Source organism: Phragmites australis, chromosome 14 (assembly GCF_958298935.1).
Source record: "Phragmites australis chromosome 14, lpPhrAust1.1, whole genome shotgun sequence".
Taxonomy (NCBI): domain Eukaryota; kingdom Viridiplantae; phylum Streptophyta; class Magnoliopsida; order Poales; family Poaceae; genus Phragmites; species Phragmites australis.
The window spans coordinates 4,854,306-4,869,559 of record NC_084934.1 but is presented as its reverse complement, the minus strand read 5'-3'; the positions used below and the strand labels follow the sequence as shown (position 1 = coordinate 4,869,559).

General features: G+C 39.9%; 1 protein-coding gene and 1 pseudogene across 1 annotated transcript; one reads left to right on the top strand and one right to left on the bottom strand.

The window, feature by feature from the left end:
* The first annotated feature begins 873 nt into the window (after window positions 1-873).
* Window positions 874-3,057, top strand: LOC133890654 (protein LIFEGUARD 4-like; annotated as a pseudogene).
* Window positions 3,058-3,280: 223 nt separating this feature from the next.
* On the bottom strand, window positions 3,281-14,336 carry LOC133890653 (MMS19 nucleotide excision repair protein homolog). The gene is made up of 21 exons (XM_062331123.1): window positions 13,967-14,336; window positions 13,558-13,620; window positions 13,405-13,459; window positions 12,843-12,940; window positions 11,366-11,524; window positions 11,213-11,272; window positions 10,201-10,389; window positions 10,021-10,074; window positions 9,733-9,819; window positions 8,903-9,629; window positions 7,983-8,356; window positions 7,812-7,885; window positions 6,999-7,101; window positions 6,007-6,869; window positions 5,087-5,162; window positions 4,857-4,968; window positions 4,540-4,616; window positions 4,360-4,440; window positions 3,929-4,008; window positions 3,732-3,834; window positions 3,281-3,650 (listed from the first exon to the last, which is right to left on the bottom strand). The coding sequence occupies exons 1-20, from the start codon at window positions 14,042-14,044 to the stop codon at window positions 3,819-3,821; spliced, it is 3,426 nt and encodes a 1,141-aa protein (XP_062187107.1). The 5' UTR covers window positions 14,045-14,336; the 3' UTR covers window positions 3,281-3,650; window positions 3,732-3,818.
* Window positions 14,337-15,254: the final 918 nt, after the last annotated feature.

Here is a 15,254-nt window from a genome sequence, read left to right as displayed (position 1 = left end):
AGAAATAAAAAATCCAGAATATCTGATTGGCCTCAGTGAATCTAACAGTCGATGTAAAAACATAATTCGGCAGTCGCACGCTTGAAGAAAGTGGTTTTGGAGTTCTTCACCCGGTTTGAAAGGCGGTCTAGACTCCCCATACAAGCTTAAGCATAATAATCACTAGTGGGGATCTGATTTCAGCTTATCAGGCTATTCTTTATCTTTTTCTGTGTGTCTTTGGTGTGTTTTGTATTTAAGCTATGTGCATCTTTGTTATGCAGAAACTCGGAGCTACGGTTGTATCACCTTAATGTAACGATGAGGATTAATAAAATTTCTTATTTCAAAAAAAATAAAAACATAATCATACGAAAAAATATATTACCTAACCGTTTAAACATTTTTTCTGACGCAAATATTTCAAACTTCGAACTAACCAACCTCTCATGTCCTAAGAAAAGAGCCGTCTAAATGTCTGACCAACCACTATAAAACTGTCAAAACTAACTGATAACAGAAAAAACTCACACCACCCTCTCGTTCCTGCCATTTCTCGCCACGCATCCCGGCCGGCCTTCTCTCCGCCGTCCAAACTTTGCAATGCGAAACACCTCCGATCCCAAGCAACCACCGGTAAGGCTCGCGGGCGCACAACAGCGGCAGCGGCGACCATCGGCAGACCCGGCATAGACCCAACGAGAGCATAAGCCCCCGCTCAAATTCTTATTTTTCAGTAAATTTAGATATTTTTTGTAAAGTTGTAAAGATATAATCACTGATATGCTCTGCTCAATTTTTAAGTTGTAAATATAGTCTTCATGGATCTTGCGGCGACAATGGCAAGGGCAAGATCCACGACGTGGAGGCCAGCTTCCGGCGGGCGCCGTCGCGTGCCCGTACATGATCGAGAGCCCGCAGCTGCGGTGGGCGTTCATCCGCAGGGTGTACGTGATCGTGGCGATGCAGCTGCTGGCCACCGTCGCCGTCGCCGCTACCGTCTACTTTGTGCCGGCCATCCGCAGGTTCTTCGCCTCCCGCACCCCGGCGTCCCTCGCCGCCTTCGCGATCATCATCGTCGCCCCCATCATCGGTGAGCAGCCCGGAATCGAACTATGTTCCGTTGATCATCGATGCTTGTTCGTGCATTCCATGACTGGTCTGTAACTAGTTGTGTTGACATGGATGCAGCAGTGCTGCTGCCAATGGCGTTTCGATCAACCTCATCCTCCTCGCCCTGTTCACCATTTGCACGAGCTTCGCCGTCGGGTTAGGCTGCCTATCCACGAAAGGTGAGACAACCGTATAGAAACACATGAATTTCCTAGTCTTCCTACGGATTATGCATACTATTTCTACAAAATTCTTCCAAAATCCCTATCAAATTCATACATTCCAAAATTCTTGCAAAATTCCTAGGAATGAACTCACCAATGAGACCAACCGAACAAAAACCATCTAATTTACGAATAACAATGACTTAACATTCACTTTAATTGTTCTTCTCTGCAATCAAACATGTATATAACTTGTATACTAAAGGGCTAGGACTCCGAGTGCTCTCAGCTAGCTCCTGTAGCATGACTATGACAAGTGGACACCAAGTCACTGTAGCCAATGTTCACCAATCGTATATATACATTGTATATCTATTTTGTGATTAGGTGCACTGTAGTTCACTATTGCACCACTCCCAGTTACGATAAAAACAATATAGTTGCGATCCACAAGATATGTCAGTTACTACAAATATATATAGTTTAACTTGGTATCTTCTATAGTCGTAATTATGTGATTTTTATCATGTGATCGTAACTTGTTTACCTCTGCGTCCACCCTCAGTTACGATCCAAAAACAATATAGTTGCGGTCCATAAGATATGTCAATTACTGCAAATATATATGGTCGTAACTGTACTATTTTTGAAATCGCAACTATACTGTAGTTACGATCCCAAAAAGTAGTATAGTTGTGATCCACAATATAGGTCAGTTACAGTAAAAACAGTAACATGTTGTAACTGTATATTGATTCTAAAACTTCATCAAAATATATTTTTCATGGATCTTATTTTGTTAAGCATATTTTTTCCAACAATATATTTCAAACGGATTGAAAAATCGGATTTGTGGTTCTAGAGATATTGCATTTTAACTATTCGAATCGACAAAAAGAATCTCTGTTGTATGATCTGGTGAGTGGAGTTTGATGTGTATGTGGTATCAGCCAATTGGCTCTCTTGATTTGTTGACTCACAGAAGACTCGGCTGGCTCGATCGGCCGTAGTGGCGCAACACAAATCTGTTTTGCACCTAGGCGCATAATAGACTTGCCATGTATATGTATATATATACACACACGTGAGTCTAGAGAAATCCAGCGTCCTCCTCCATAGACTTCAATCGTCGGCCAAAAATTTCTCTCGCGTTCTCGCTCTATTCCAACTCTCACCCCGTTTAAGTCCAGAGAAATCCAGCGTCCCCTCCGCATACTTTAGTCGCCAGCCAAAAAAATCCTCGCCACCTCCTTCTTCCATATTTCTCTCACCTCTCTCCCTCAACCTCTTGCTCTCACCGAGTAGTAAAGTCGGGGAACCGATTAGCTGGACATGCTCGCCGCTAGCTCTCTCCCCAGCTTCATAGTCTTCCTCCCTGATTCTCTCTCGGTGTACGGACACGGCGAAGCACGCCTCTCTTCCTAGTTATTATAATCGAAGCAGCGTCCCTAACGTTGCAGTGGTCTTCGGCCTGACCAAGAGGGGCCATGACTTCAGTTTCCTCGGCCCCTTCTTGGTTGCGGCATCCCTCATCCTCATGCTCTATGGGCTTGTCCAGGTCAGACAACCAAACACCATCTCTATTGTCTAGGAACCCACGATCCGCATCCCTCTGAACCTCAATCTTCTTCTGCAGATGGTGCTGCCGATAGGGAACATCGCGACCACAATCTACGGGTGCGTCGCCACACTGGTGTTCATCATCTATGACACGGACAATCTGATCAAGAGGCACACCTACGACAAATATGTCTCACGGCTGCCATCTCCCTGTACCTCGACACGGTCAACAGCTGACAAATAGCTGTAGCTATCACACTGTTTTCGAGCATTGCTGTTCATTCAGGAAAGAGCTATGGACCTTACAGTACATTGAAAACTATATGAGATAATAACTTACATACTGCACAACTTGCCACAATATTACCTGTGATAGGAGTAACTCTTCGAAGTGTTCAAGCCATACTTGAAGTTGAAGCGATCACATTTAGAGTCTACATGAAATATGGAAGGAAGAACTGATGGCACCGAACTGTCAATTTTTGAGGGACATGTTTGACCTTGCCTTTCTGTGGCATGCTTGTTTGTATTCTCACATAATTTAGAGAAGAACATACAAGGCATTAGGGAGATCAGGGTACATTCTCCATTGGCCCTATGTATGGTTTTGTATCCTAAAAAAAAAAACGTGAAAAAAGAACACGACTTGACCAGATTGAGCATAAATCCAAGGTGCATTTCTCCCATGGGTTCCTGGGTTTGTCAGAGAATTTTCCTCCATTCAGAACTTGACAGCTGATCCAAAGATTAGATTTCAGACATGCAAGACATGCAATGAGCCGTAATGTCCACTCTCGCCTTATGTGATGGCGCATTGACCCTATGTGCGTTGAGCTGAAAGGTAATTAACCTATAAAGATATTGCAATACTCAAGTCTCATGTTAAAATGACCAAAACATTGAAGCGTGGCATACCTATTGTGTACCTCATACTCATCAAGTACCAACAGGATCGCCCAGTAAGCTAATCCCAACTATGTGATACCATTGAAAGGGGCTCCCTTAAGCAATCGACTGCCTGCATGTATTGAGGGGAAACAATTCATAAGGCATGGAAAGGTTGTCAGCTCCAAAATTTATATATTGGTTGGTGCCCAGCAAAATTTACACACCATGTTTGTCGACATCGAACAGCCTCTTGACGAACAGCCCTTTTCTTATCATCAAGAGCCTTGATTGCTGCTTGTAGAACCTGCATGAACATATTATTCTGATATGAGTTCCTTTTTGAAGGACAACTTGTTTTCTCATGTAGATGTAGCAACATTTAGCTATATTAAGACACCATAATTCCTAATAACTTCCCTCTGAGTTCTGCCCTAAACTTAACAACATGAACTTAGTCATGAGATATATTACATCTCATTTTCTGTGCTGAAAGTGAACAGCTGAAACATGAAGCCTTATTATCTCCCCCAGTCCACGAGCCATAAGCCCATAACACAGTATAATTTCAATCTTTGGACAACCTTTTAGTTAGTTACTCTGTAGCCATATTACATATATTTTGCCAATAAAAGATATACATAAATAGAAAACTAACCTTTAGCCGCATAGGATAAATTTTTGAGTGAGGAAAAGTAGAAAAGGCTACTAAACATTGTAACGCTGTCTCCCGAACAACCTAAGGGAAAAGGGAAAATATTGTGAAACATATTAATTCACAAATATAACAAAAGGACAATTAGTACAACTGGATAAATAAAAATAACACTAAAGTCACCATCATGTGAGGATAGGAAACTAGTTGGGTAAGAACACTGATGGTGATGTGGATGTTGTCCAGAATGCATTCTTTGCCTGGTTAGGAAAAGAATTATGAAGTTAATAACTGTATCAAATAAGATGCATTAGATCAGTATCAGAATAAACATTGACCAGATTTAAATTTGCAGAAGAAAAGAACAAAATGAGGAACTTGAAGGACCGTATCAAAGAATGCACAGCAATTTATAAATCAGGACATAACTTATTGTGTTAATACCTATAAACTAGAAACTTGGTAAGAATGTAAATATAAAGCAATATAAATGATCTCACCTTTTTCATCCATCAGCATTCCAGATAAGACAAGTAACAAACTGTACACTAGATCCTTGTCGTGAATATCCAGACTTAATTTAGCTAAGCTATCAACCATCACGAGTAAAGTCTGCAAGATGGGGAATTAAACGGAACGATGGGTCAATTAGTAAGCACTGACCCAATAAAGACCGGATTTGCTAATATTACATGGGCATAAGTATGTATCATAATCAAAGAGCTGTAACCTGACGTGCTTCTGTTATAACTGCTGGTACTGGAGCATTGGAAATGATATGACCAAAAGCTCGGTACAGTGCCAATCTGCAATTGGTGGCAATTTTTTCTATCATTTTAAGAGATTTAGAATTGGACAAGGCCAAAAATGATACACAAACAGTTGCTAAATTCATAACTCAAACACCAAAATATGGCCGTCGCCAAGCAATAGCAACCAACATTTAGTTAAATGAGCATTACTTCAAACATATTACATATCATCTCATGATGAGACATAATTCATCATGACAAGGACATTTTTTTTTTAAATTATGCAAGGAAGGTGATGCTATGTAGTTTTTAGGTTATAAAATTTCATTACTCAAATTATCGTGTCGCCATGAATGCTTTTCCCAGATATGCATGTCATAATGAATTCCTCCACTTCTAAAGTCATGCTAATTCAGTGCATTTTGGGTTGTCACCACCAAATTTCTGTTAGACTAACATATTGGCATCAGAATGGTGCCACTAGATGTCTAATGCAGAAAGAGATACGGGTGTAAGGGTACAATAAGAAAGCTTCCAAAACCATTGGCATTTTACACAGAACAATTCGCAACTAGATGCACGTAAGCTCCTCATCAGAATTCCAGAACAAAAGAGGTTTCAATTTTCCAACTGAAATGACAGAGCATGTACTAGTATATACATATTAGAAAGTAGTATATATATATATAGAAGCCTTTTCTGTACTAGTATATACATATTAGAAAGTAGAATATACATCTCAGAAAGTAGTATATACTTTAGTTATAATGAAGAAAGATAATATAAAGGGGAATAGTAATGAAGGAGCAGGACCATGTCAGAGAAGCATGCAACTAGAAAAGCATACAGTAATCAATAAAGGATATAGAAATAAAATAACAGGAATGTTAATACCTACTTTGTTTTCATCGCAGTGGATTCATTAATTTTAGAGAGGAAGATCGGCATCAGTATTGAGAAGAAACGCTGCTTATATAATGGCTTCATTCTTGCATGAAATTTTTTATTTAGGCAGACTTCTGAATCACTCATCATTACACAGAATGCACCAGCTGCAGATGTTGCAAGAGAAGTATCTGATGAATCATTGCCATAATGTTCTTCCTGGCGGGATGGAACACTAGCCAAAGTCTGATCTAAGCATAGACACTTAAGAAGAAACATTGAAATGTCCTTCATCTTCTCGTCTCCTCTCATAAGCAATCCTTTGCCGATCCAAGCCAAGCCAGACAAGGTATCAATCTTAGAAAGTATGCTTCCGGATGAGCTGTCTGAGCAATTAGCATCATCTGAAGTGTCAGCAGAAGAGTGAGATATCTTTGAACAGCTGTTGGATAATACAGTTGAGAAACACCTCTCAAGAATAACATCAAGTATTTTATCGAGCTTATTCACGTGTGAGAACTCTGGATTGTGTAGATATTTATTGAAAATAGAAGCTAATGCATGTGCAGCTGGCATTTGTCCTTTCATTAGAAAAACCGTAAAGAGGTTAATCATCATCATCATATCTGGCACAGGTGTTAGAGGCCGAAGGCCAACTATAACCGATGAAAGCATGCCAACAAGAGCTGTTTCTTGAATAGAGTGTGATGGAACTAACAGATCAACAGCCAAAGTATGGTGTGCCATTGATTTCAGTGGGAGTGGCAGCACTAATGATATTATGCCATATGCTTTCTGGACAATCAATGATTGTTGCTCCTCTGTACAGACTCCGACTAAGAGCTTCATTCCAATCATTAGTGAGTCAAGGAGGCCCTGAAAGAGAGAGAGATTGGACTGCCATCATTACATGTAAAATACTCTATTTATGCAAGATGTACCAGTAGAACACCAGATACAAGGTCAACTTAATTAACAGAAATGCTCAATTTCATAGAAGCTCACATGCGAACTGATTCTATTTAACGTTGCCAAGTCCTTAATCTCATCCCAGAGACGCATAGCGAAGCTCAACGCAAGTTCATTGGTACCACCAGATGCAAACAACCTGCCATAAAGGAGATTATTAGAGAGGGAAAATTAAAAGATAAATTATCAACATATATCATGTAAAAGGAATAGCAATTAATGTTTGTCACAGGTATCAAGCATGTCATTGTCACTCAGGTTCATTTAGACTAGTCCATCTTCAAGAAGCTTATAACAGAACATGATGACTTGTTGCAGCTATTTAATGGTCAAGTTTCTGGAATGCTATTTTTTACAGTTAGGCTCCTAGGCAGTAGGCCTGGCAATGGGGCCGGTTGGGGCTGGGTGTAGCAAGAACGCACCCAACCCGAATCAAAAAATCCGACCTGACCCCGAAACACCTAACGGGTGAAAAATCACCCCGGCCCGAACCCGGTGGAACCCGAAACCCGACGGGGACCCCGCGGGTGGGAGCTGGGAGCGGCGGCGGGCGCGGTTGGTGGCGCAGGAGCAAAGGAGGGTGGGCTGGCGGCTGCTGCTCCCGCCTGTGGACTGGGATGGGCTTTTTGGGCGCCCGTGATCCCCGACCCGAACCCAAATCGGGCCCCCAACCCGGGACCACTGCGGGGCAAAATTTGCCCCTGGCCCCGCCGGTTGTAAAACCCGCAGGGACCTGACCCGCTCCGCCCCGTTGCTAGCCCTACTAGGTAGAAGTTTTTAGATCTCAGATTTCTCTTAACCCATGTCTCTTAACACAGAATTACATACTAAAAACTAAAGTTGACGTACCAAGGAAGGACCCGACTAGAGTAGCACTCAAGTAAATGGACTACATGTTCAGGACATTCTACTCTTCCATTAGCCTGCATCATCAGAAAAAATCCTTTGTTCAGTTGCTTGTGAGAATAAAAGTTGCACGAAATAAGAAGACAATAGGGGATAGGGGAAGCAGATACAGGCCTCAGAAATATTGGTGACAACAGCTTCTTCGAGTGATCTAGCAACCCTTAACATATAGTTCAGCCCAGCAGTACCAATTTCATAACTTGCTTCCAGTTTTAGGTTGAGAGGCATTGAAGTATCATAAAATTCAACCAAATAAATAATCTTGTTAACAACAGTTCTGTTGTAAATCACTTCCTTTTGAGAAGTACGGAACTCCACGATAGATGAACCAATGCTACTCAACATTTTCAATGACAACCTCCACAAATTTATATTTTCATACTTGCTTGTAACTACTGAAGTAAGCATCAGTAGAATATCCTCATAGGCTTTGGCCGGCAGGGGTGAGCAGTGTTCCGGGAATGTTGCAAGTATTAGCAAGCCCTTCGCTGCAAACCATTTAAAAGAACTAACAGAATTAAGATAGATAGCTTACTTTCATTGATAAGAAAGCACTGGAATTTATCTAGAGCAAATTACTTTTAAAAGTACTATTAATTAAATATAACAACAACAACAAAGCCCTTGTCTCAAGTAAATTGGGGTAGGCTAGAGATGAAACCCACAAGATCCAACTAAAAAGATGACGAGAAAACAACAATAATAAAGGTACTAGTAACAGTAACATATAGTAAAAGTAATAACAGTAAAAGTTCTATTAATCAAATATTAGAAATAAAACATGCCCTCGATATACAGAGATGACAATGAGTACAACATTGACATATAATAGGTAGAATGGAAAAGCGCAGACAGACAGTTGGACACCACATGTATTTATTATTTGTGAACTTGCAACTTTGGCAATATGGAGCTATCTGAAGCGATTCTACATGCATGGATCAACATAGTTTGGAGAAATGTGACAACGCCGAACAGGTACACATCTCACAAAGTGTGGCCTGTGGTAAATCATATGTAGGATATTAACATACCAGCACATGAGGCATACTCTTGTTGGAACATAGATTGAGAAGTGATAGTAAAAAATGATCCAAGGATATGTATTAATTGATCCAACTTTTTCTCTAAGATAAGCCACCAGGACTCCTTTGCTAATTTAACAGAAGAATAATCTTCATAAGATACCAAAGCCACTTCTCTACAGGATGAAATCATTTGAACGGATAAATAGAGTGCTCCATAGTTGACAGGAGTAGAACATGATCCGTTACAAGTATCCAACTGCTGAGATTCATAGCCAGCTGAGGCTCCCAAAATATCGACCAAGTGTGTAAAATGCTCTTGAAGAACTCTAGTACAGAAATATGTAGATGATTCAGCAAGAATAGAAATGACACTTCCAAGGACATGTAGTTCGACCGGGTCTTCCAATGAACTCAAAATGGACTTTTCTGCACTTGATATAGAACGGATTTTATTCACAATTTCCTTATCCAACAAGATCAAATTGATGAAAAGATCTTTATCTGAAGAATCAATATACATAATAGCAGTCTTCAAACAATTCAGAGCCTCTGAAACTATTTGATTCTTATTCTTCTCTGCATCTTTAGGCGACCCAGATGTTAATAAAAGTTGATCTGGAGAAAGGTTAAAGATAACTTCTTTCAACTTAAACCAAATAGCTGATGCATGTCTAACCATTCTATCAGCTCCATAGAAGCGAATGCAATTGTCCAGATATTTTAAAGAATCAAGCTGTAAAGAAAATCAAAGAGGAGTTTTGAGCAGAAATCACTGAGGGTGTTCACTATGGTAAACTGCTGAAGTAGGAGCAATGCAGTTAAGTGAAGCTGCTTACCTTTGCTAATGGAAGGGAGGATGAAAGTTTATCAAGAAGCAAAGGGATGGCAACGGGCTCAAAATATGGTGTTGAACAAAAAGCATGCTGCAAGGATTTAAGCATATTGTCAGCCAATAAAATGCAATAACAGGAAGCCTTCCTCACCAACAAACATGACAAGCAGATGTAGTAACAGAAAACTTCAACTACATTATAGAAAGAGTTCAGTAATGCTAAGGCATATCTTTAGTTCAAAAAAGGGAGCCTTCCTGAAATCATAAACCAGGTGAAATACTATATTCGTACCATCAATGCTCTAGAAAGGTCATCCCTTGTAGCATTTAACTCATCACTCACTCCCTGCATACATACATGACACATATAATCATGATCCCACTTTGGAGAATGGAAGGTCAAGAACTACTGAGTAACATAATGATAGAGCAAAGAAAATGATTTGAAAATAAAAATGGTCCATTAACATACATGTGTGAAGTAGACAGGAAAATACTTGCTCAGAATCTCAAAAACATCACTTGCAAATTGTTCTGCCAAACCAGATGGATCGGGAAATAGCTTCATGACAGCTTCCACTACATGAAAAGAAAGCTTCAAGCATTCTGGGTCCTTTTCTTCATCAATTGCTTCGCAGATCCCGTACAGCTGTTCACCATCCTAGACATATCAATTGAATTTGTGTTCATATCAAATCATTTCTGCATAAATCTAAATAAAGGGAAACATAAACTTACTAACAGACTGACAGTCAAACAGAAATTAAGCCTCCATGTCAGAGGCTCGGACGTGAAGATAGTGTTCTATTGAATAATTGGCACTTTTAACCAAAAAAATTGTATATAGATACTTGCCTAGTTGCCTTTACCAACTCTCACGGTATACTTCCCAAAGTACCCCTAATAACTCTACCATCTCAGCTTACTTTGCAACCTTCTTGTTTCTACTTGCGGTAGGGGTTGTCAAATTTAAACCAAAATGTAATTATATTACATCTAAAAAACCATAATTATACTGATATGCATGATTTGGAAAAATAAAATCCAAGCATTTGAGAACGTAAGGAGTATCATGTGCTTGTTAGTGCAGGAAAATGAAATTATAAAGAGGAATAGTCACAACATTTCAAAAATTGTTAATCTTGTCATTGCTAAGAAAAAAAAAGACAAGATGACTACATCCCCCTATAAAATTGTGTCTCTAGCTATCTCGTAAAATCTGTTTCTTCTAAACCACCCATTAGTAACTTAAAACGTGGAATGTGGCATACACTAAATGAGTAGGGGGATTGTAGTAAGATATAAGATGCAATATTCTGTAATATATTGGCATAAAATAAAAAAGAAAACTTTCCACTCCTAAAACATCTAACAAAAAAGAACAGAGATTAATAAATGCATTCTTTTTCCTGTAAGTATTGTAACTATGTTTTGACATGATGGTGGTGAGCCAGTGTTGTTCAGATAATGAGTAATCACCACACCATTGTTTTAACAGCTTCTGGGTATTGATCCAGTATGCAGCTCAGAATTTGAAAGCACAGCTGGAAGAAAATAGAAAGATGGAAAAGGTATCAGAATATTAGATTAAGATCTATACTTATGTAAGAATCTTTGCACTGAAGAATCAGAACAACCTTGCGGTCAGCAGCTGCAAGTGATTGCACTTGAACATTCTGTAAGAAAGACTCGACAAGTCTTTTGACATCAGCAATCATGATACTACCAACACCTTGTTTTCTGTGCAATAGAGCCAAGCAACCAACAAGTGCTCCCCGTATTGCTTGCCAATCTGACTGATATGCCAAAAAAAAAGAGTATTGCTAAGATAATAGAAGGATGGGAACCATAAGGTACAGATAGCTAGTAGCCAAAACATAGCATTGAACAAAAATTATGTTATCAGAGTTATGGATCTTCTGCACACCGATTTGCTTCACTAAACATATCCTTCAGACAAAAGTTAAATACATAACTAAATCTTTCAAGGAAAAAAAGCAGTAACTTAGGTCCAACCTAGGGCCAAGCTAAATTATCGAAATACCATGTCTGATCTAGAGATCAAGCTCGAGCACTTAGGCTAACATTTTTCTTTAATCAAATGAAAAACCTGGATAAATTGCTTATATGCTACCTAACTTCTAAAAAATTAACTGGTTAGTAGTTTGAAGATGTGAAATCAAAGAAGTTGCGACAATATTCAGCAGACTGGTTTAGTTGGGTTTATTGCATCTCACTGAGATGCAAAGCCTTGCTTATGTAAACATAAATTTACTGTCAGTTTGTCTATCTACACTTAACAGCACACAAGAGAAGGGTTCACTCTGGCATGCAATATTTTAAACACAGATTTTCAATAACACAATTCTGACAGTTTTGCTATATGTAACTCATAGAAACAAAACACGAGAATATAACTTAGAAACCAAATGAAGTGTCAGACTTTGATAGTGCTGATTGTGGTCAAGGGTTGACAACATGAAAACAAAGATATAGTTAAAGTTTTTTTTCTTATGTAAAGGCAATATAAGCATCTCGAGCCTACCCCAACTTGCTTGGGACAAAAAGGCATTGTTGTTATTTGTTGTTCAAGACAAGGTAAGTATCCCAAATAAAAAATATATATTTTTTGGTCTATTTAAAAGGTATTTTACTATTATTAATACCATTTTGCTTTTTATATCCTCCTTGTTTGTGTTCTTGTTGGGTTTCATCTCCAGATTACCCCATCTTGCTTGGGACAAAGAGGATTTGTTGTTCTTGTTCTTGTTGATTTTGTTGTATTTAAAAGGCCTTAGTCTAATAAAACTTAGGTAAGTCCAAACCCATTAGCTTCACTAGTTTGATGTCCTTATCACCCAGGTACTGATCTCTCTCCATGTTTGCAATAAGAAAGTCGCAAGACCAGAAGGTAATATTTGCTAACGTAATATCAGGTGGAAATGGGAAAGCATCACACTATTGTTCAAGAAATTGTGATCATAAAAAAAAAGTGTACTTCAATAGAGCCATGATTCAGAGTTCTTTCTTTTTTGTCCTTTTCATACTTAAGTTCTAGGACAGTATTTTGAGAGGAAATAACCATGATTCACATAGTCAAAGTGTCAGACTTACCAATCTTGATATAAAGAAATCTGACAATGTTGTGATGGTATTGACATCTAACCATTTAAATGAAATTCGAGACAATATCTCCCCCAGAAGCAGGATTCCTGAAAAATAAAAATAAATAAAAGTAAATCACCAGCAAACAATATGCATGTGTCAGTAGAAGGTACATAACGAGGTTCACATTTTTCAAAAATATAACCATTGATCCAATAAAGTGGCACACTCTTTTTCTTTCCCTTTTCAGTTTCTACTGGCAACCAGTGTGTAGGCATGCATGCCCCTGTGTGCTTGTATTGTCAAATAGAGTTGGCATTAATTTGAATAGACAGAAGTGCGATAATCTTCACAAAAAAGGAGACAATTTAACTTATGCTTCTTCTAAAAACTTAACAGTAGGAGCAACTCTAGCACCTTTTAAAGCTTGGGAATTAGGCATAGACCATACCTCCTACCTAACTCAGAAATAAGGCTCTAACTTTTATTTGCATTGTTTGATTGTTTCTCGAGAAATCATGGAAAATATAACATGGAACAAAACCAAATGAAATCATACACATAAACAAACCTCTTGGTCGAACAATGTAGTCTGTAGTCGTCAAATACATCTCCATCTTGGACACCTGAACAACACCACCAATGAGAAACAACACAAAATTGACCACCTTTCCCAATCATGGTGGAACACAGTGCAAAATGAATCTAATAGACTAGGCCATACCAAATCAAAGAGTGTCAGCTTGTCCTTGCTCACCAGGGCCGCAAGTGCATCCACACTGGCAGACTGTTGCACACCCACATTAATACAGCATTAGCATCCACATGAAACCAGATACTAGTGTAACCGAGAGCACCATTTTTTCAGCACATTAAGATAGTGAACACTGACATTCACCCCGCGCGTTAACCAAGTAGCAGTTCCATAACAAATTGCACTAGGATTACACTGAAGTTTTCTATCAAATTGGGCGTATAATCCCAAAGATGATTCCACCAGCTAAAAAAGTATAACTTCGTATTACAGCTAGTACAACCGAATTACTTAAAAGCTAACCGAACCAAAGCTGCAAGCACAGAGAATCCAATCCATGGAGAGAAGGGAAGTGGAGAGGAGAGGAGAGGGGCCGTACGTGTTGCGCGGCGGCGCGGGAGACGTCAACGTAGGCCTCTACGTGGGGAACCCACTCGCCGGGAGGGGCCATCGCCATCGCCGCCGCCGGGTACGAGAGCAGCGCCGAGGGCCCAGCTCCCGGGGTTTTTCTAGGGTTCTGCCGTCTCGGTGCTGCGAGAACCGGGAGGGTCTGCGAGGATTAAGAGGTGGTTTTTGCCGACGAGTGAGGTGGCGATGTGTGGCGGCGGGAAGGACGGCGGCGCCGGTGACGGAGGAAGGGGGGAAGGGCCGAGGGCGACGCGAGTGAGGCGGAGCCCGGTGGTTTTCCGTTTTCCGTCCTACCACGGTTGGCACGTGCGTAAAACCCTACCACCCCCAATTCAGGCAGAATCGGAGAATCCCATCCATGACCCTGAGATATCGGAATTCAGCTATGAGTCCAGGAATTGGAATTGGGATTGGGATTGGGATTGGGAATCTTGCATGATAGGGCGATTACGCTTCCGAAATCATGAAGAACAGCTTACATGACCAAAGCAACCACAAACCGTCTGTTTTCCTCACATCAAATATATGACAGGGCCAAGGATACGACAAGTGATATATGAAAGGAAGAAGTTCATTTGATTAGAGTCTATAATTCAATCTTCAACAACAAAACCTGATGACCAAACGCCCTCAAACTATCAATACCGGACATATGACCACCGTGCATGATACTTTCACCAAACCTGGAATGATTCAAGATCAAACTAAACCGCAAACTGAAAAACAACGCAGAGAAGTCGCAGCATCAAGAAGAGCTGAAATATCTTGAGAAAAGGATTCCATGGCGATTGGACTCTGGTCCGAAAAAGTATTCTTGGCATCATCATCATTGAGAGTCACAGCTCTGCAGCAAACCTCACAAGCATTGCTTCCAGCCTGAACAAAGGATGACTTAAAAATAAAAACTGAGGTAAACTAAACAGATGGTCTCCTAATTTCCTGTTGTCAACTAGCGTCTCGAGCCTCACGGTTGCAAGGCGCCATTTTCCCGAATTTATCAGCAAGCAACCACCAAGAGACTGAGATGCAACAAGAGTTGGTTCACCGTAGAAATAAACACATGGCCCTTCTTTATGTTTGATGCTAATGAAGTTTGTTATCTGGACAACCTCTGCAGCGCAAGAGTCTTTCAGGCCTAGCCAAATATTTTTTCAAAAGAACAGTAAGAGCATTGCCGATTTTTTTAAACAAGAAGAGAATTGATCTAATTTATAAGGGAAACTGGGTCCGAAAACCTCATAGCTGCACAGTTCAACGGA